This window comes from Gorilla gorilla, chromosome 1, assembly GCF_029281585.2.
Source record: "Gorilla gorilla gorilla isolate KB3781 chromosome 1, NHGRI_mGorGor1-v2.1_pri, whole genome shotgun sequence".
NCBI lineage: Eukaryota > Metazoa > Chordata > Mammalia > Primates > Hominidae > Gorilla > Gorilla gorilla.
The window spans coordinates 60063706-60085167 of record NC_073224.2 but is presented as its reverse complement, the minus strand read 5'-3'; the positions used below and the strand labels follow the sequence as shown (position 1 = coordinate 60085167).

At 37.3% G+C, this 21462-nt stretch overlaps 1 protein-coding gene across 2 annotated transcripts in view; it reads left to right on the top strand.

Annotated features, from left to right (window-relative positions):
• Nucleotides 1-21462, top strand: part of CFH (complement factor H) — a 95942-nt gene that overhangs the window by 32679 nt on the left and 41801 nt on the right. The window contains exons 7-10 of one of the 2 annotated variants that reach the window (XM_031013439.3): nt 953-1126; nt 5301-5495; nt 5944-6120; nt 17081-17329. In XM_031013439.3, the coding sequence (XP_030869299.3) occupies nt 953-1126; nt 5301-5495; nt 5944-6120; nt 17081-17094 (560 nt within the window). In that variant the 3' untranslated portion in view covers nt 17095-17329. Of the gene's footprint in view, nt 1-952; nt 1127-5300; nt 5496-5943; nt 6121-17080; nt 17330-21462 lie in introns of those variants that run through there. The other variant, XM_019028297.4, reaches the window with a different exon arrangement.

The window sequence follows — 21462 nt, the reverse complement described above, 5'->3', positions numbered from 1 at the left end:
GAGAAGGTGCCTTGTAGATTAAGATACACTGGGCCAAAGGATGGCAAACTATAGGCTGCAGGTAAAATACAACTTGCCCCCTTTGTGTAAACAAAGTTTTATTGAAACACAGCCATGTTCATTTGTTTATGTATTGTTTTTCATTACTTTTGTACTATAATGGCAGAGGTGAGTTGTTGCAGCAGAGACCTTTTATCTGGCCCTTTACGGAAAAGGTTTTCCAAACCCTCTGCTATTTTATCCTATTATAGTAAGAAAAATGTAATGCAGTATCTCAATGTTTAAGATATTAAGACTGAAGTTTATTTTCATTCATGTTCACTGTCAATGTAGATCAGAAGGGCCTTTACTCATTGTATTAATTGTAAGAATCAAGTGACAGAAACATCATTTTTTTCATGTCCTTCTTTAATCGCGGTATCTTTGGGAAAGAGAACATAAAAATTCACACAATGGCTTTTAAAACTTCTCTCTAAAGTGAAAGATATTACTTCCACTTTTATTATAGTCTCCTATGCAATCACATGGCCACAGTTACTTCAAAGAGGAAGGGTTGTGCAGTCCTATCAATTGTCCAGAAGAAAGAAACACTGAATATTTGTAAAGAAACCTTATGAGAACCACAGAAACCAAAGAATAGAAGGAAAGTGAAAGTAAGAACTGAAGTTATATGCGATGAGAACATTGCCAGTTATGGAAAATCATGAAGTATGGGATGACTTTGGAGAAGAAGGGATTAAGAGCCCAGGAGGTACAAATATGTCAGATGAGAATATAGTGAAGGGAAAAATAAGTGATATACCAGAAAGGATACTATGATATGTTCATTTTAATGCCATTTTATATTATGCTAAGGACAAATAAATAACACCTACTTTTAAATGTTTATATAAATGATTAATTTTAATGGATACTTATTTCTGCATTATCCACATATCCTTTTTCTTTTCAGAAAAAACATGTGATAATCCTTATATTCCAAATGGTGACTACTCACCTTTAAGGATTAAACACAGAACTGGAAATGAAATCACGTACCAGTGTAGAAATGGTTTTTATCCTGCAACCCGGGGAAATACAGCAAAATGCACAAGTACTGGCTGGATACCTGCTCCAAGATGTACCTGTAAGTTCCATTCATATCTTGACCCATTTCTTAATTCTGAAATTTCTTTTAAACACATAAAAAATAGGGACTCAATAAAACCAAATATTTGTCTTATTGTATATACAAAGTAAGGCTGTTGGAAGCATTCTTTAGTTTTCGAAGTTGCCAAAACTCATATTTTTTGCTACTCAAAATTAAATGTGTATGTGTGTTTATGAATGTATGTTTCCCTAATTAATAAATTCTTCCAATATCTGAATTAAAACACTAGATAAAAATAATGTCATCTAACACATACTATATTAGTTATTTATTGCATTGTAACAAAATACCCCAAAAACATATTTACTTAAAACAACTAACCTTTATTATCTTACAGTTTCTATTGGTCAGTAATCTCAAAATGGCTTATATAAGTAGTTGTGAATCAGACTGTCTTCTTGTGTTGCAATCAGGATCATGGCCCAGGCTACAGTGATCAGAAGGCTTGGCTGGGCAGGAGGATCTGCTTCTAACATTGCTGACACACATGGCTGTTGTCAGGAGGCCTCAGGTCCTTACCACATAGGCCTTTCCATGAGTTGATAAATGGCAGCTTTCTCCCGCACTACTAATCTGAGAATAGAGGAAGCCACAATACCATGTATTAGTGCATTCTCACACTACTAGAAAGAACTACCTGAGACTGGATAATTTATGAAGAAAAGAGGTTAAATTGACTCACAGTTCCACAGCCTGTACAGGAAGCATGGCTGGGAGGCCTTAGGAAACTTATAATCATGGTGGATGGTGAAGGGGAGGCAAGCACATCTTACCATGGCAGAGCAGGAGAGACAGAGAGCAAAGGGGAAAGTGCTACACATTTTAAACAACCAGGTCTTATGAGAACTCACTCACTATCATGAAAACAGCAAGGGGGACATGCACCTGTATGATCCAATCACCTCCCTCAACATTGGGAATTACAATTCAACATGAGATGTGTGTGGGGACACAGAGCCAAACCATATCAATTATCTACTCACACACTGTTAACTTCAGCCATATCTATTCTTTCGAAGTGAGACACTAAGTCCAGCATATATCCAAGGGGAGAGAAATTAGGCACTACTATTTGGAGGGAGGAGTGTTGAAGGACTCCAAGTCTTAGTCATTTCCTAGTGTTGGAGGTAATTTCCTAAAATCATCACATGTAGCAAAATACCACTCAAGTCAACAGAGTATTTTATTTCTGGGATGCTCCTTTACCCCTTTTTAATGTTTTTTCTATCTCTACAATCAAATTTCTTTTCTTTCTATCTAGAAGTACATAGACAAGAAGTATTACACTTAAACTATATATTCCATGAAAGAAAAATATGATACAAATGATTGATTAATGACTTCAACTTTAATTTCTGGCATAATTCCAATCCCTAAGAGAGGAAGCTATTATCAGTGTGAAACAGATTTCAGTGTGCATAGGAATTATGAGGAAAATATTTAATGATTTTATGGTTGGCTTATGACAATGTAGTTCAGCCCAAATGTATCTAAACCAACTGAGACCCAACTATATTTGGATTTCAATTATTAATGTTTGACAATGAACCATCTGGAGTTCTCACGGACAAGATAGAGGAGTTGATGAGTTATATGGTTTATCAGTTTTTAATTTCATTAAATAACCATATCTAATTATCAGATGCATGACTTTATTCTCAGGCCTGCTTCATTACTCACTTGTGTCATTGAACAGTTTAATGATTTAGGGGAAGTGCAGTACAAATTCACAATTGGAATGATACAGAGGATGATAATAAGGAATCTGCATTAGGGCAGTTCAGCATTCAAAGAGAATCTTATGTGCTAAGCTGAATCTAATAAGGTGAAATTTAACAATGTCGACTCTAAGATCCTGGACTTGGGTCAAATAAATTACAGTATGAATATATTAGCAGCAGTTATAAAAATTAGTGAATATTTTTATCAATTTTAAGATCTGTTTGAGCCAACTTTATGATGGAAACACCATAAATGCTGTGAAACCAAAAACTACATTTGTAGAAGTGTAACAAGTAGAATGAAGCTATTTGAAGTCCTTCTATTCTCAGCGCTGATGAGACCCTCTGTGGGTACTAATATTTGCTTCAAGGAATCAATTTGTAAAAGGGATAAAAACAGATGTAAATGTGACCAAATTAGAGAATAGCTAAATAGCTCGAGCCTGTGGTAATGATATATGTTTTTAATTATGCCTCCTTTTTATTCCTTTTGGAAAGAAATCTCGGTGGACAATTTTATTTTATGACCTTCTGGGAAATACCATAATAAGATGGATACTCATACTTGCTTTGAAATCAACCACAAGCTTTCAAATCTCTACTCTACCATTTAATGTGAAATTCAATTGAGATCTTTAAGGCACAGCTCCCACAAATCCAAGACTCAAGCTTTCCCAATGCAGAATTATTGTTAAATAATACATGTCTCAACAAATCATGATGAAATTTGTAAAATCCAATGGTAAATAGAAAATATTCCAAATCTTTAAAAAGAGGTGAGGAAAAATGTAGAATGTTACTTAAAAGAAATAAGACTAAGTAAATGTTTTAATTTCAACACTGGGAGCTTCAGATAAATAGGGAAAAAAATCTATCAATTATAAGATATATGGATTGTAGGCCAAGAAACTATACTGAAAGAAGTATCATTCACTAGTCTTTATTAGAGAAAGACATTTAAGATATACAATTATTCAGTTTATAATCCACATAATAAATGTAGAAACTACATGAAAATTTCTCTAATCAAATACAAAAGAAATCACAGAATTTAAGAAAGATGGAGATGTAAAAGAATATTTATATGTGTGTATGTGTATGTGTGTATTGAAATTCTTTTTAACCTATTGCCTAAGGTTTATTGAAATAGAAACATATTTCATGGAAAACGTTAATACCATTTTGTTATTGAAAGTACTAGATAATCTATAAATAATCCCATGAAAAGAGCAAATTTTCTGAAAAATATATAAACCTGTTAATATAATAAACAAGATAGCACTCAAATGTATTTGTCAAAATTAATATATAATAACTCAGTAAAATGTAATTATATTGTACCTTACTTAAATATATTTTATGACATCAAAATTATTTTTCTCTCCAATTAAAATTAGAAATAAACAAAAAAGTTAATCAAAATCTTAACTATTTGGATATGAAGAAATATTTCTAGTCTGTTTCTCTGGTTAAATACAGACTGGAGAACTTGGCTTAATGAATTGTTTGAGGCATGAATTAACTATGTTATTTTTCTGTGTGGTATCATCAAAGAAAAATTTTTGTGTTTCTCTATATTTTTACATTGTCTGCAATAAATAGGAAAGAGCCTAATTTATTTATTTACTTATTTATATTTTTCGAGATGGAGTCTCACTCTGTAACCCATGCTGGAGTGCAAAGACACAATCTCAATTCACTGCAACCTCTGCCTCCTGGGTTCAAGCGATTCTCCTGCCTCTGCTTTCTAAGTAGCTGGAATTACAGGGGCGCACCACCAGGCCCGGCTAATTTTTTTTTTGTATTTTTAGTAGAGACGGGGTATCACCATGTTGGCCCAGCTGGTCTCGAACTCCTTACCTCGAGTGATCTGCCTGTCTCAGCCTTCCAAAGTGCTGGGATTACAGGCGTGAGCCACTGCGCCCAGCCCATGAATTCAATCTAAAAGAAATAAAAACCTTAAATCCCTCAAAATACTACCTCCTTACATTGAATTGTTCTGAGAAGAAAATGCAGGCTCTTGTTTACTGATGAGAATAGAAAAAAAAGAAAGAAAGAAATACACGAGCTAAGCGGTAAAATTGGCATATTTCTCAACCGAAAAGCTTATTTAATTAACCAGGGATAGGGTATGTGTATTTAAGGGAAATATATTAAATAGGTCTGTGCATTTTTCTTTCTGGAGAGCCTTCATACAAATTTACGCATCATGTGATCCACAAGACATAATTTCATCTTCATTAACAAAGACCTTCTTGTTACATATCTCAGTCATCTGAGTTCTATCATTTGTTTTGACCTAGAAACCCTAATGGAATGTGTAATTATACTAAGAAGAGAATATAATTCAGTGATAAAAATTTATCTCTAATATGATTGTTTATTACAGTAAAATTTCTTTATACTTTTTTTAAAATTTTTATTGCAAGTGAAACCTTGTGATTATCCAGACATTAAACATGGAAGTCTATATCATGAGAATATGCGTAGACCATACTTTCCAGTAGCTGTAGGAAAATATTACTCCTATTACTGTGATGAACATTTTGAGACTCCGTCAGGAAGTTACTGGGATTACATTCATTGCACACAAGATGGATGGTCGCCAGCGGTACCGTGCCTCAGTAAGTAAACCTCTGAACTGCTATATATATGTATAAAACTTTCAAAGATCGAAGAAAGGAGAGCACATAAGTGATTACACCTGTCTTATGTAACAGAAATAGGGCCAAGAAAAGAGTTGTTCGAGCAAAGTGACCAAAATAGATCTTTTCTATTATGAGGATTTTTTCTTGAAAATCACAGGAGAAATAAATATAGGGACTTTATGAGAATATCTATATAATTTATACATCTATTAATTATAAAAACTAAAGATAAGTAATGTTGAATATTGATATTTCTTTTTGTGCAAACCTTTGTTAGTAACTTTAGTTCGTCTTCAGTTATACATTATTTTTGGATGTTTATGCAATCTTATTTAAATATTGTAAAAATAATTGTAATATACTATTTTGAGCAAATTTATGTTTCTCATTTACTTTATTTATTTATCATTGTTATGGTCCTTAGGAAAATGTTATTTTCCTTATTTGGAAAATGGATATAATCAAAATTATGGAAGAAAGTTTGTACAGGGTAAATCTATAGACGTTGCCTGCCATCCTGGCTACGCTCTTCCAAAAGCGCAGACCACAGTTACATGTATGGAGAATGGCTGGTCTCCTACTCCCAGATGCATCCGTGTCAGTAAGTACACTATTCTGAAATCCTAGCATGTTCATGTCTTTCTAAGTAACATAGATGACATTCTAAGACTCATCTATATTAATTGTGGCAAAATGTTTATGTCACCTTGTTTTACCAATGGACCTATTTAGTTTTTGGTTTTTCAACTGTGTATAAATGAATATACAAATTTCTTGATAAGTACATAGTAAAATAAATTCTCCTATTAATGGGCATTAGTCAAGAATACAGTAAAAGAATTTGAACACAATACTTGTTGGTTAAATGAAGTCGTATTGAAGCGGCATCATTGTCTGGGTAAATATCTGAGGTTCGTTATCTCACACCAAGAAGATTAAGGACGTGGACACACACAAGGAGTGAGTTTAGGAGCACAGGTTTAATAGGCAAAAGAAAGAGAAAGGAGAACAGCTTCCTCTCTTGTGAGAGAGAGCGGCACCTGAAAGTGAATCCCTGCCCCTGGTGGAGTGCACTGGATTTTATAAACGGTCTTGAGGAAGCAGTGTCTGATTTACATAGGGCCCAAAGATTGGTTAAACTAGGTGTGACATTTACATAATATGCCAGGAAGCTGGCCGCCCCACCCTAATCTTATTAATCAAATGGGATCTTTGCCTGGCCAGCGCCATGTTGCTTTCTCCTTACTGTACACGTGGCTGGCAAAGAGAAAGGAAGATGCACCTGCCATATGAACATGCCTAGTCCCAGGTAGCCTTTTCCTATTGGCACAACTGCTGGCATTCACCTTGCAAGCTTCCAGCTTGCTTGTCTATGTTTGCAGTTCGATTTTACAGGCTCCTCTTGTTAGAAAAGAAAATGATTTGGGGGCTGCCTTTCATTAAAAGGAAAAACCTTATCAAGGACTGCTGTACCCTCATTATCTGCCTAAACAATTTTTTCTCAACTCCTATATCAATATTAATATGTACATTGGAATCAATCATTTGACTCAAAATAATTATACAATTATAGTTTAAAATAGAAAGTAAATATGATGATACCCAATAATTCATATATTCAAGCAGTGATATGACATTTTTACAGTAAAGCTATTTGACTTTCTCTAGTATATGTAAGTACAAATGGGTATTCTGGGATCTTGTGCATATTCTACTCTAGAAGGTTTCCTACAGTATTTATTCCAACATACATTTATGTCAACAGTTACTTCTTTTTTTACATGTTAATGATTGGTGATGTCACATTTTAATATTTACAAATTGAATGGCTATAAAATGTTATAACATTATAGTGTAAATTTGCATTTCTTTTACCACTAACTGGGTTTAGAATATATATTCACAGTTTAATTGGTATTTAATGCTTCTAATCTTTGGAAATGCAGTTTGATTTTCTTTATTTACCTTTTTGAGAGTTTTGGTATTATTAGTTGGAATCATCTTAACTATTCTGAATATAAAATCTCTTTTAATTATATGTAATGCAAATGTATTCTCTTTGTGGCTAGTATTTTTCTTTCCTTTTTTCTGCATTATGAACATAAGTTGCTCATTTTACTACATAATAGTCAATCTTTTTTCATGACGAATGTTTCTTGTTTCTATTTAAAGGAATACTTCAAAAACATAGAGCCACTATACTATTCTTTATTCTAAAAAGTTATATGTTACCTTTTCTTTTCATATTTTAAAAATATTTTGTGTTGATTTTATTCATGATAATGGCTGTATTTCATGTTTAAATGAAATATGGTAAACTCAACATTTCCCTAACAATTTTTATAGTACCTTTCTCAAACAGTATATTTTTTATTGTATATTTTGTACATTGTGTGTGTATACACACACACAATAACTATTACTCTGAGTATTCTGCACTATTAGTAAACAATTTCTTAAACAGCATTGCAGTAACCCTCTATTGAATTTTATTTATTTATTTTATTTTGTTATTTTATTTTGATATAGAATCTCACTCTGTCACCCAGGCTGGAGTGCAATGTCGCGATCTCGCCTCGCTGCAACCTCCACTCCCTGAATTTTAATTAATATAGGTTTTTAATAAGTATGGATATGACTTTTCACCCTAATCATGACCTTTCACCCAAATCTTTTTCTTCATCAGTCTCTTTTTTGTCTCATCATTCAGTGTCAGATGATCCCATTACTTTTATTTTTTTCTTCACAGATTGAGGCTAATAATATGCCTTGATTAGATATGCAATTTCTCCTGATATCAAACAACTCAATCAAGGTTTATGCCTCTTGGTTTGATTTTGGAGCTGATTGTAGAATCAACTACTTATTTTTTCTCTTTCTTTCCTTCCTTCCTTCCTTTTTCTTTCTTTCTTTCTTTCTTTTTCTTTCTTTCTTTTTCTTTCTTTCCTTCTCTTCCTTCTCTTTCTTTTTCTTTCTCTCTTTCATTCTTTTTTCTTTCTTCCTTTCTTTGTCTACCTTTCTCCTTTTTCTTTCTCTTTCTTTCTCTTTCCCTTTCTTTCTTTCTTTCTTCCTTCCCTGCCTCCCTTCCCTCCCTCCCTCTCTCCCCTCCCTCCCTCCCTCCCTCCCTTCCTTCCTTCCTTCCTTCCTTCCTTCCTTCCTTCCTTCCTTTTGTCCCAAGTTTGTCTGGCTCAAGTTATTCTTAAGAATGTTACTATTTTACTCTTCATGCTAGACCCTGTACTTTAGTCAGGTTATTTAGCTACTTTACGGTTGTCATATAATTAACAAGTCTTAGCTTCATCTTCAGATTGAGATATCAACGTTATATTTTCATGTACAGTCAATTGTCAGTGAATCACATTGCTTTTCAATTTAATAAAATCTGAATTCCTCATAACCATGTTGTGAAAATATGCAGAAAAAATTAAACATACTTGAGTGAGTACAGTAGATATATATTGGAGTGTATCCTGTATGAATGCAAACTGGCTGTAGTTTCCTTTAAAATAGTCATTTAAATAAAAAATTTGCCAGATAAATCACAGAATATCAATTTCTCTTGACTTGTAAAACTTGAATTACTAGTGCCATCTGAATGATTCTTCTGAAGGTAGACAGAGTAGTCTCTACTTACCTGTGAGAGAAAAAAGCTGCACTAGTCCCTCTTATTCATGTGGGATATGTTCCAGGCTCCCCAGTAAATGCCCGAAATGATTAATAGTATAAAACCCAAGTAGACTATGTTTTTCCACCTGATAACTTGGAATACTACTAAGTGACTAACAGGCTGGTGTATACACTGTGCATACACTAGACGAAGGGAGGATTCATGCTCTGGGCGGGATGGAGCTGAATGGCATAGGATTTCATCAAAGACTACTAAGTGACTAACAGGCAGGTAGTATAAACTGTGGATGCACTAGACAAGAAAGTATTCAGGCTCTGGGGAGAATGGGGCTGAATGGCATAGGATTTCATCACACTACCCAGAACACCTTTTTTTATTGCTAAGTATTATTCCATTGTATCATGTATCACGGTCTGTTAATCCATTCATGTGTTGAAGGGCATTTGCATTGTTTTTGGCATTTGTGAATCATGCTGTTAAGAAAAATATTCATCTACAGTTTTTATATAAACACAAATTTATTCCTCATGGATACATATCTAAGACTTGGTTTGTTAGATAAATGGTGTGTGTGTGTGTGTGTGTGTGTGTGTGTTTTATTATTATTATACTTTAAGTTCTGGGATATATGTGCAGAACGTGCAGGTTTGTTACATAAGTATACGTGTGCCATGGTGGTTTGCTGCACCCATCAACCCGTCATCTAGGTTGTAAGCCTTGCATGAATTAGCTCTTTGTCCTGATGCTCTCTCTCCCCTTTCCCCGCACACCCCAACAAGCCCCGGTGTGTGATGTTCCCCTCCCTATGTCCATGTGTTCTCATTGATCAACTCTCACTTGTGAGTGAGAATATGTGGTGTTTTGTTTTCTGTTCCTGTGTTAGTTTGCTGAAGATGATGGTTTCCAGCTTCGTCCATGTCCCTGCAAAGGACACGAACTCATTCAATTTATGGCTGCATAGTATTCCATGGTGTATATGTGCCACATTTTCTTTATCCAGTCTATCATTGATGGGCATTTGGGTTGGTTCCAAATCTTTGCTACTGCAAATGGTGCTGTGATAAACGTATGTGTGCATGTGCCTTTATAGTAGAATGATTTATGTTCCTTTGGGTATATACCCAGTAATGGGATTGCTGGGTCAAATGGTATTTCTGGTTCTCGATCTTTGAGGAGTTGCCACACTGTCTTCCACTATGGTTGAACTAATTTACACTCCCACCAACAGAGTAAAAGCTTTCCTATTTCTCCGCATCCTCACCAGCACCTGTGGTTTCCAGATGTTTTAATGATCGGCATTCTAACTGGCGTGAATTGGTTTCTCATTGTGGTTTTGATTTGCATTTATCTAATGACCAGTGACAATAAGCTTGTTTTCATGTATTTGTTGACTGCATAAATGTCTTCTTTTGAAAAGTGTCTGTTCATATCCTTCACCCACTTTTTGATGGGGTTGTTTGTTTCTTTCTTATAAATTTGTTTAAGTTCCTTGTAGATTCTTGATATTAGACCTCTGTCAGATGGATAGATTGCAAAAATTTTCTCCCATTCTGTAGATTGCCTATTCACTCTGATGATAGTTTCTTTTGCTGTGCAGAAGCTCTTCAGTTTAATTAGATCCCATTTGTCAATTTTGGCTTTTGTTGCCATTGCTTTTGGTGTTTTAGTCATGAAGTCTTTGCCCATGCCTATGTCCTGAATAACCTACCGCCTAGGTTTTTTTCTACGGTTTTTATGGTTTTAGGTCTTACATTTAAGCCTTTAATACATCATGAGTTAATTTTTATATTAGGTGTAAGGGAAGGGTCCAGTTTCAGTTTTCTGCATATGGCTAGCCAATTTTCCCCACACCATTTATTCAATAGGGAACCTTTTCCCTATTGCTTGTTTTTGTCAGGTTTGTTGAAGATCAAATGGTTGTAGATGTGTGGTGCTATTTCTGAGGCCTCTGTTCTATTCCATTGGCCTATATATCTGTTTTGGTACAAGTACCATGTTGTTTTGGTTACTGTAGTCTTGTAGTATAGTTTGAAATCAGGTAGCGTGATGCCTCAGCTTTGTGCTTTTTGATTAGGATTGTCTTGGCTATATGGGACCTTTTTTTGGTTTCATATGAAATTTAAAGTAGTTTTCTTAGTTCTGTGAAGAAAGATAATGATAGCTAGATGGGAATAGCATTGTATGTATCAACTACTTTGGGCAATATGGCCATTTTCATGATATTGATTCTTCCTATCCATGAGGATGGAATATTTTTCTATTTATTTGGGCCCTCTCTTATTTCCTTGAGCAGTGGTTTGTAGTTCTCCTTGAAGAGTTCCTTTGCATCCCTTGTAAGTTGTATTTCTACGTATTTTATTTTCTTTGTGGCAATTGTGAATGGGAGTTCGCTCATGATTTGGCTTTCTGTCTATTACTGATGTATAGGAATGCTTGTGATTTTTGCATGTTGATTTTGCATCCTGAGACTTTCCTGAAGTTACTTATCAGCTTAAGGAGTTTCTGGGTTGAGACGATGGGGTTTTCTAAATATACCATCATGTCATCTGCAAAAAGAGACAATTTGACTTCCTCTCTTCCTATTTGAATACTCCTTATTTCTTTCTCTTGCCTGATTGTCTGGTCCAAAACTCCCAATACTATGTCCATCCTAGACAGATCAACGAGACAGAAAATTAACAAGGATATTCCCAATCTGAACTCAACTCTGGACCAACTGGACCTAATAGACATCTACAGAACTCTCCACCAGAAGTCAACAGAATATACGTTCTTCTTGGCACCACATAGCACTTATTCTAAAATCGACCATATAATTGAAGTAAAACACTCCCCAGCAAACGCAAAAGAACAAAAACCACAACAAACAGTCTCTCAGACCACAGTGCAATCAAATTAGAAATCAGGATTAAGAAACTCATTCAAAACTACACAACTACATGGAAACTGAACAACCTGCTACTGAATGACTACTGAGTAAATATTGAAAGTAAGGCAGAAGTAAATAAGTTCCTTGAAACCAATGAGAAGACAGACACAATGTACCAGAATATCTGGGACACAGTTAAAGCAGTGTTTAGAGGAAAATTTATAGCACTAAATGCCCACATCAGAAAGTGGGAAAGATCTAAAATTGACACCCTAACACCTCAATTAAAAGAAATAGAGCTTGATGGGGATGGCATTGAATCTATAAATTACCTTTGGCAGCATGCCATCCCCATCAAGCTACCAATGACTTTCTTTACAGAATTGGAAAAAACTACTTTAAAGTTTATATGGAACCAAAAAAGAGCCCGCATTGCCAAGTCAATCCTAAGACAAAAGAACAAAGCTGGAGGCATCACGCTACCTGACTTCAAACTATACTACAAGCCCACAATAACCAAAACAGCATGATACTGGTACCAAAACAGAGATACAGACCAATGGAACAGAACAGAGCCTTCAGAAATAATGCCACATATCCACAACCATCTGATCTTTGACAAACCTGAAAAAAACAAGAAATGGGAAAAGGATTCCCTATTTAATAAATGGTGCTGGGAAAACTGGCTAGCCATATGTAGAAAGCTGAAACTGGATCCCTTCCTTACACCTTATACTAAAATTAATTCAAGATGGATTAAAGACTTAAATGTTAGATCTAAAACCATAAAAACCCTAGAAGAAAACCTAGGCAATACCATTCAGGACATAGGCATGGGCAAGGACTTCATGTCTAAAACACCAAAAGCAATGGCAACACAAGCCAAAACTGACAAATGAGATCTAATTAAACTAAAGAGCTTCTGCACAGCAAAAGAAACTACCATCAGAGTGAACAGGCAACCTACAGAATGGGAGAAAATTTTTGCAATCTACTCATCTGACAAAGGGCTAATATCCAGAATCTACAATGAACTCAAACAAATTTACAAGAAAAAAACAAACAACCCCATCAAAAAGTGGGTGAAGGATATGAACAGACACTTCTCAAAAGAAGACATTTATGCAGCCAAAAGACACATGAAAAAATGCTCAGCATCACTGGTCATCAGAGAAATGCAAATCAAAACCACAATGAGATACCATCTCACACCAGTTAGAATGGCGATCATTAAAAAGTCAGGAAACAACAGGTGCTGGAGAGGATGTGGAGAAACAGGAACACTTTTACACGTTGGTGGAACTGTAAACTAGTTCAACCATTGTGGAAGTCATTGTCTAGATCCTCAGGGATCTATAACTAGAAATACCATTTGACCTAGCCATCCCATTACTGGGTATATACCCAAAGGATTATAAATCATGCTACTATAAAGACACATGCACACATATGTTTATTGTGGCACTATTCACAATAGCAAAGACTTGGAACCAACCCAAATGTCTAACAATGATAGACTGGATTAAGAAAATGTGGCACATATACACCATAGAATACTATGCAGCCATAAAAAAGGAAGAGTTCATGTCCTTTGTAGGGACATGGATGAAGCTGGAAACCATCATTCTCAGCAAACTATGGCAATGACAAAAAACCAAGCATCGCATGCTCTCACTCATAGGTGGGAATTGAACAATGAGAACACATGGACACAGGAAGGGGAACATCACACACCGGGGCCTGTTGTGGGGTGGGGGGAGGGGGGAGGGATAGCATTAGGAGATATACCTAATGTTAAATGAAGAGTTAATGGGTGCAGAACACCAACATGGCACATGTATACATATGTAACTAACCTGCACGTAGTGCACATGTACCCTAAAACTTGAAGTATAATAATAATAAAAAAAGAATTAGAGAAGCAAGAGCAAACAAATTCAAAAGCTAGCAGAAGACAAGAAATAACTAAGATCAGAGCAGATCTGGAGATAGAGACATGAAAACCCTTCAAAAAATCAATGCACCCAGGAGCTGGTTTTTTGAAAAGATTAACAAGGTACACTACTAGCCATATTAATAAAGAAAAAAGGATAGAAGAATCAAATAGACACAATAAAAATGATAAAGAGGGTATCACCACTGATCCCAGAGAAATACAAACTACCATCAGAGAATACTATAAACACCTCTACACAAATAAAGTAGAAAATCTGGAAGAAATGGATAAATTCCTGGACACATATATGCTCCCAACACTAAAGCAGAAGAAAGAAGTCAAAACCCTGAATAGGCCAAACACAAGTTCTGAAATTGTGGTAGTAATTAATAGCCTGCCAACCAAAAATAGCCCAGGACCAGATGGATTTACAGCCAAATTCTACCAGAGGTACCAAGAGGAGTTGGTACCATTCCTTTGGAAACTATTTCAAACAATAGAAAAAGAAGGTCTCCTCCTTAACTCATTTTATGGAGCCAGCATCATCCTGATACCAAAACCTGGCAGAAACACAACAGAAAAAGAAAATTTCAGTCTAATATCCCTGATGAACATCAATGCGAAAATCCTCAATAAAATACTGGCAAAGCAAATCCAGCAGCATATCTAAAAGCTTATTCACCATGAGCAAGTCGCCATTATCTCTGTGATGCAAGGCTGTTTCAACGTATACAAATCAATAAATGTAAGGACAAAAAACACATAATTAACTCAATACATGCAGAAAAGGCCTTCAATAAAATTCAACACCCCTTCATGGTAAAAACACTCAATAAACTAGGTATTGATGGAACATATCTCAAAATTATAAGAGCTATTTTTTAAAAACCCATAGCAAATATCATACTAAATATGTGTTCATTTTTATAAGAAATAGACAAACTGTTTTCCTGAGCAATCATACATTGTACCTTCACATACTCAGTGTATGTGAGTTCCAGTTGTTTCGCAACCTTGCCAGCCTTTGAGATAGTGTGTTTTTTTTCCATTAAATTATCCATTCTAATATGTGTGTGATGGTATTGCATTCCCTAGTGACTAATGCTGCTTAGCATCTTCTTTGTACTTATTTACCACCTATGTACCTCCTTTGGTGAACACTGTCTAAATTTTGCCCACTTTCCATTGAGTTGTTTCTTCCATTACGGAATTTTGAGACTACATGATATACTGTGGCTACAAGCCCTTCACTGAGTAAATATTTTGCAAATATTTTTCTTGCATCTGTAGCTTTACTTTTCTCTCTAATAGTCTCTTTTCATGAGCAAAAGTATGTAATTTTGATGTTATCACATTTTTCATTTATAGATTACGCTCTTTGTGTCATCTAAAATTTCCTTGCCTAAACCAAGGCCATATACAGTTCTAGAAGTTAACATTTTACACTTAGTTATATGAGTTAATTTTTGTATGAGGTATGAGGAATATGTAGAGGGTTATTATTTTGCATTTGGATGCGTTACTGTTCTAGTATCACTTGTTTAAAAGACTATGTTTTCTTTATTGAATTGCCTTTGCTCCTTTTTTAAATTGAAAACATCCTCAAAAAATTTGTAAAAACAGTTAAGGAGGAAAAAGTAAAATTCAACTAGGCTTGTAGGACAATCAATGGTAATCATTAGGCTAGCTTTCCATTGACCCACTTCCTTATAGCTGGTCACCGATTACTAGTCCAGGATAACATAATCTTTGTCACTAGAATCTTTGTTCTTTTTCTGTTCTTTAGATAAAATTTAAGACAATATGAGATGACAAACTTTCCATTTGAGTTTCTCCTTTAGGTTCTGCATACTAACAAAACTACTGATGCCAGCCATTCTGAAAGGCTTGGCAAGAAACTCAACTTAGGGAAGAATGTACTTTCCATATCCTGATGATTTCAGCCCCCTTACCCGAATCAATTGATGACCTCAATTTTCCAGCCACTCCCCCTTCAAAGATTCTTGCCCAGAAAGCTTCAGTGAAATGGGTTTGAGTCTTGAGAATTCTTCTCATGTCCTTGTTTGGTGACCTTGCAATTGGTAAACTCTCTGTTGCAAACTCCACTGTCTTGGTATATTCTGTTGCTGCACAGCAGGCATACAAACCTTACAATCTTATAAAAATTCATGGCAAGCACCCGGACATGATGGCTCACACCTGTAATCCCAGCACTTTAGGAGGCAAAGGAGGGCAGATTACTTGAGGTCAGGAGTTCGAGATCAGGCTGGCCAACATGGTGAAACCCTGTCTCTACTAGAAATACAAAAGTTGCCCAGGCATGGTGGCACATGCCTGTAATCCCAGCTACTTGGGAGGCTGAGGCTGGAGAATCACTTGAACCTGGGAGTCAGAGGTTGCAGTGAGCCAAGATCGTGCCACTGCACTCCATCCTGGGAGACAGATTGAGATTCCGTCTCAAAAAAAAAAAAAAAAAAGAAAAGAAAAAAAAAATTCATGGCAAGCCACTCTCCTTGCAGTCATTTACCTACAGTCCAGTGCCCCCATGCCACTGGGGCTGACCCAGAGAGAAGCTCAAGAAGCTGCTTAGTTATGATGAACTAAGGGCCTTAGCTGGGGCCTTCTGTGTCGGCAGGGCAGTGCTGACTTTCAGCACATAACCTTGTCTGCAGCAGAGAAACCATTTGTGGTCTCAGAAGAAGTCTCAGGTGAGTTTTCTCAGAGCAGCTGGCACCCCATTTCCTTCTGTGTGTGTGTGCCTGTTTTCATCTTAGAGGTCTTATGGCCTCTTTTGAGGTCTTGTTGACACTCCCTAAGTCTAGGTAGGAACTTATTTGAGGAGATCTCCCTTCAGATGGAAAAAGACTAGAGGGCATTGCTTGGGAGAAATGGTCTTGGATTTTGGAATCTGAAACTTTATATGGAAAGGTCTTTTGTTTGTCTTTGTCTTGTTATATGTATTTATGTTTGTGGAGGGGATCCTTGAAGAAATTACTAGTGGAAGAAATTACTAACTCAGGGAACTCTTCTTGTTTGGTCAGTCACATTCAGTTAGTCCTGAAGGAGTTGCTAGTGGAATCTCAGCAAGCCTAACTCAGGGTAATCATCTGCTCTTCAATCTTTCCCAGGCTTTACCCTCTGAACTTCTGATCGAAGGTCATCCCTCTCCAGCTTGAGTGGATCAAAGATGACAAGGGCCAATGGAACCAAGTTTGAGTCTTGCCAGGTCAATACTTGGGTCCTGAGTATGGTGACTAGTATCTGTTTTGTTATGTGTGTATTATTCCAGCCAGAATGGGAAATGCTGATTCAGCTCCTCCAGGCAGCCCAATGGGGCTGGTGGCTTTGAGATTATTAAACTCTTTCTCTGCTGCAAACCCCGCTGTCTCAGTGTATTGTTCTGTTGCTGTGCAGCAGGCATACAAATCTGACAATCTTGTAACTATTTGTGGCAAGCCAGGTCGAGGTCACTCTCTTTGAGGGCATTTACTCACTGCCTAGTGCCCCCTTTCCACTGGGGCAGACCCAGAGACAAGCCCTAGCAGCTTACTTAGCTCTCATGAACTAAGGGCTGTCCCTTAGTTCTCCCAAAGTAATCCACAATGCAACCCTGATGGGCTGCATCTTCCAAAATTGAAAGGCCTTTGTCTATCATTCCATGAAACAAAAAAAGATTATCTTACTTTTTAACATGGCTTAACCTTAATACCCACTGGATTTCGGAGAACAGTGGCCACTGCATGGTTCTCATGCTTACAGTACGATCCTGTAGCTAGATTTGTTTTGTAAGAAGGAAGAGGAATGAGATGAAATACCCTATGTATAATGTTTCATGTTGCTTTGGAAAAGTACAACAATGTAGAAAAAGGTAAAATCATGATAAAGCAAGAAATTAAAAACTGTTTGGCCTGATTTACAAGAAAAAGATGATGCTATGATGGTTCAGTTAAAGGAACCTATGACTCACCCCCCTCCACTTTATGGGGGAGCTGCAGCAGCACTACTGGCGCCTCTCCAGAGTCCCCACCACCAAAAAGTCACAAATCCAGGGCAACAGGTATGATCTCCACTTCTTATAACCCAACAGGGGACTCCATTTAGGCAGGGTGTCACTTCTTATACCCAACAGGGAACTCCATTTAGCCGGGGAGTCACTCTGGTTCTGAGAGGCAGTTTCCCCATAACAACTGCTTACAGGAGGTGTTGCTGCCACAGGCCAGCCTATAGGATTTATCTTGGTTTATTCTCTGTTCTCCACTTCCAACCTACTTAATTAGAAAAATAATATGCCTATTTATTGAGAAGATCTAAAGTTTATGGAAGGAACAGGATTGAAAAAAAAAAAAACATCCAAAGCATATGAAGAATCTATTCTCCTCTGTATTTGCCACACAGAACCCTACCTGAGCAGGCACCCCCAAGTTGCTCAATATTTTGTTGACTTCAGAGAAACAAAGAATGGTTTTAGAAAAAGCTAAGGAAAAGGCTGATCTTATTCACACTGACTCTCCCAGTAATCCAGTAAGGGCAGCTGCTCAGATTGCAGTTCCCACCTCTGACCTGGGATGGAATATAAACACTGGAGATAGATCTAACCTTGAACACTATCAAAACTGCATTTTGATCAGCCTCTGCAAGGGAGTGCCCAAGCAAAGGAGCCTGAATAAGGTCCAGGATGGTCAAGCAGAAGCCTAATGAGGGTTGCTTTGGAATTCTTAGAACAAGTCTTTGAAGCTTTCAGAGAATAAATGGATATTGACCCAGAAGCCCCAGAAAATTTGATGATAGCTAACATGATGTTTATCCAACAAAGTGCCCCAGATATTCAGAGAAAGTTACAAAACGTAGCTGAGGCATTGGACATGTTTTTGTCTCAATTAGTGAAGATTGTTTTTAATGTATTTACTGATCACAAGTTTAAAGAGTGGAAAATAAAACACAAGGAATAATGAAAATGGCAAGCTGACTTGTTATCTGTGGCTCTGACCCTAGTAGTCCCTGGACCACAACAAGGGCCGTCATCAGACACTCCATCTATGGTAGAACCACCTGGGCCCCCAAAAGCCAATAAAAACGGACATCCCATTGCAGGTCCCAACCAGTGTGCTTACTGCAACAGGGGGGACACTGAATGGAAAACTTCTCATGCCTTACAAAGCCTGATGTTAAACAGTCAGCCTTCTGCCCACCAAATGCCTGGGATAGCTGGGGAGCTTGAGAGAGATACTAAAGAAAAAGACCAGAAATGGTAGCACCCAGGGGCTTCTCCTGACCAAGACAACACCCTCCATATTTCCCACATGGGGCTCGAGATCCTGATGATGGTGAGAAATCAGCTTCTGGACTTTCTAGTAGACATGGTGCCACCTATTTGGTGTTAAATATCTGGTTGTCTAAACTTTCCTCAGAAATAATGAAGGTGACTGAAATCTCAGAAAAAATGCTGATGAGATCATTCCTCCAAATTTTGGATTGTCAGCTAGAGTAAGATCATTTAAAGCACAGTTTTTTGCTGGGCGCGGTGGCTCACTCCTGTAATGCCAGCACCTTGGGAGGCTGAGATGGGCAGATCACAAGGTCAGGAGATCGAGACCATCCTGGCTAACACAGTGAAACCCCATCTCTGCTAAAAATACAAAAAATTAGTCGGGCATGGTGGTGGGCACCTGTAGTCCCAGCTACTCGGGAGGCTGAGGCAGAAGAACGGCGTGAATCTGGGAGGCAGAGCTTGTAAGTGAGCCAAGATCATGCCACTGCACTCCAGCCTGGGGGACAGAGCAAGACTCTATCAAAAAAAAAAAAAAAAAAAAAAAAGACAGAGTTTTTCTATACATCCTTGAATGTCCTATCCCTTTGTTGGGGAAAGTCTTCCTTTTTTGTTGTTGTTTTGTTTTGTTTTGTTTTGTTTTGAGACAGAGTCTTGCCCTATCGCCCAGGCTGGAGTGTGGTGGCACGATCGTGGCTCACTGCAACCTCTGGCTCACTGAAACCTCCACCTCACGAGCTAAAGCAATTTTCCTGTCTCAGCCTCCCGAGTAGCTAGGATTACAGGCGTGTGCCACCACGGCCAGCTAATTTTTATATTTTTAGTAGAGACAGGGTTTCACCATGTTGGCCTGGCTCCTCTTAAACTCCTGACATCAGTTAATCTGCCCTCCTTGGCCTCCCAAAGTGCTGGGAGCTGGGATTACAGGTGTGAGCCACTGCTCCCGGCCTGTTAGGGCAGTACTCTTAACCAAACTAAATGCTAAGATTACTTTTTCTCTGAGATGATTGGACATCCAGGTGCCTTCAGACCAAGCGTCTGCTCTGCAGGCCATATTATTACAACTGGAGATCCTTGAAAGTGCCCGCATCACTGAAGAGATACTCCAAAAGGTTAGTCCGGAAACATGGGCAGATGGGAGGCCAGGAAAAACAAAAACTGCATCTCCAGTACAAGTCAAGTTTTGTGCAGGAGTGGCGCTGCCAAATCTAAAGCAGCATCCTTTGAGAGAAAAGGCACAGCAATGCATTTAGCCTCTGCTAATGGCCTTCCTGCAATACAGGAAGAATTCCTCGTTTCTCATGTAACATACCTGTCTTGCCAGGACAAAAACATGGAACTGAGGATTATTGGTTTGTACAGGATTTGAGGGCTACTAGGCAAATTTTCAAAGCCATTTATCTGGTGATACCTGATGCTTATACATTATTCATGACTTTAACCAGTGAGTTGTACTGGTGTTCAGTCTTGAATCTGAAGGATGCCTTCATCTGTATTCCCCTGAGTCCAGAGTCCCATGAAGTGTTTGCCTTTGAATAGGAAGACTCTGACACTAAAGCTAAATGATAGTATTGCTGGACGATGCTCCATCAAGGCTTCAAAAACTCACTAACCGTCTGGGGGAAATACATGCTAAGGAGTTTTGGGACCTCCAGTTGAAAAATGAGACTTTGCTTATATATGTTGATGGCATATTAGAAGCCAGCACAACTATGGCAAATTGACCAGAATATTATACTGGCTTTACATTTTTTTTTTTTTTTGTCTGGATGGGGATCCAAAGTATCCAAGAAAAAAAGAAAAAAATCACAAATATTGAAACACTCAATTATATATTTTAGGTTTGAATTTTCTCAGGAGCAGAGTAATCTGCTTTCGGACTGGAGAGAAGCTCTTGTCAGGGTGGCCAGACTCAGGACATGGCAGCAGCTGTGAGGGGTTTTTAGGTATGGCTGAATGTTGCCATATTTCATTTTCTTATTTTGGGCTTATAGCAAAATGTCTCTATGAAACCCTAAGACCAGACACTTGAATTCTAGAATGGACAAGGAATGTCAAAAGGCCTTTCTAACCATTAAGTAAAAATTACTAATGGATCTGGCTACTGAGACCCCCTGAACTAAGAAAGCCATTTGATTTGTTCATACATGAGAGAGAAGGGATGGGTTTTGAAGTAGTAACCCAAGACTTGGGGAATATCATGAGGCCTGTAGCCTACTTTTCAAAACAGCTGGACATTGTTAT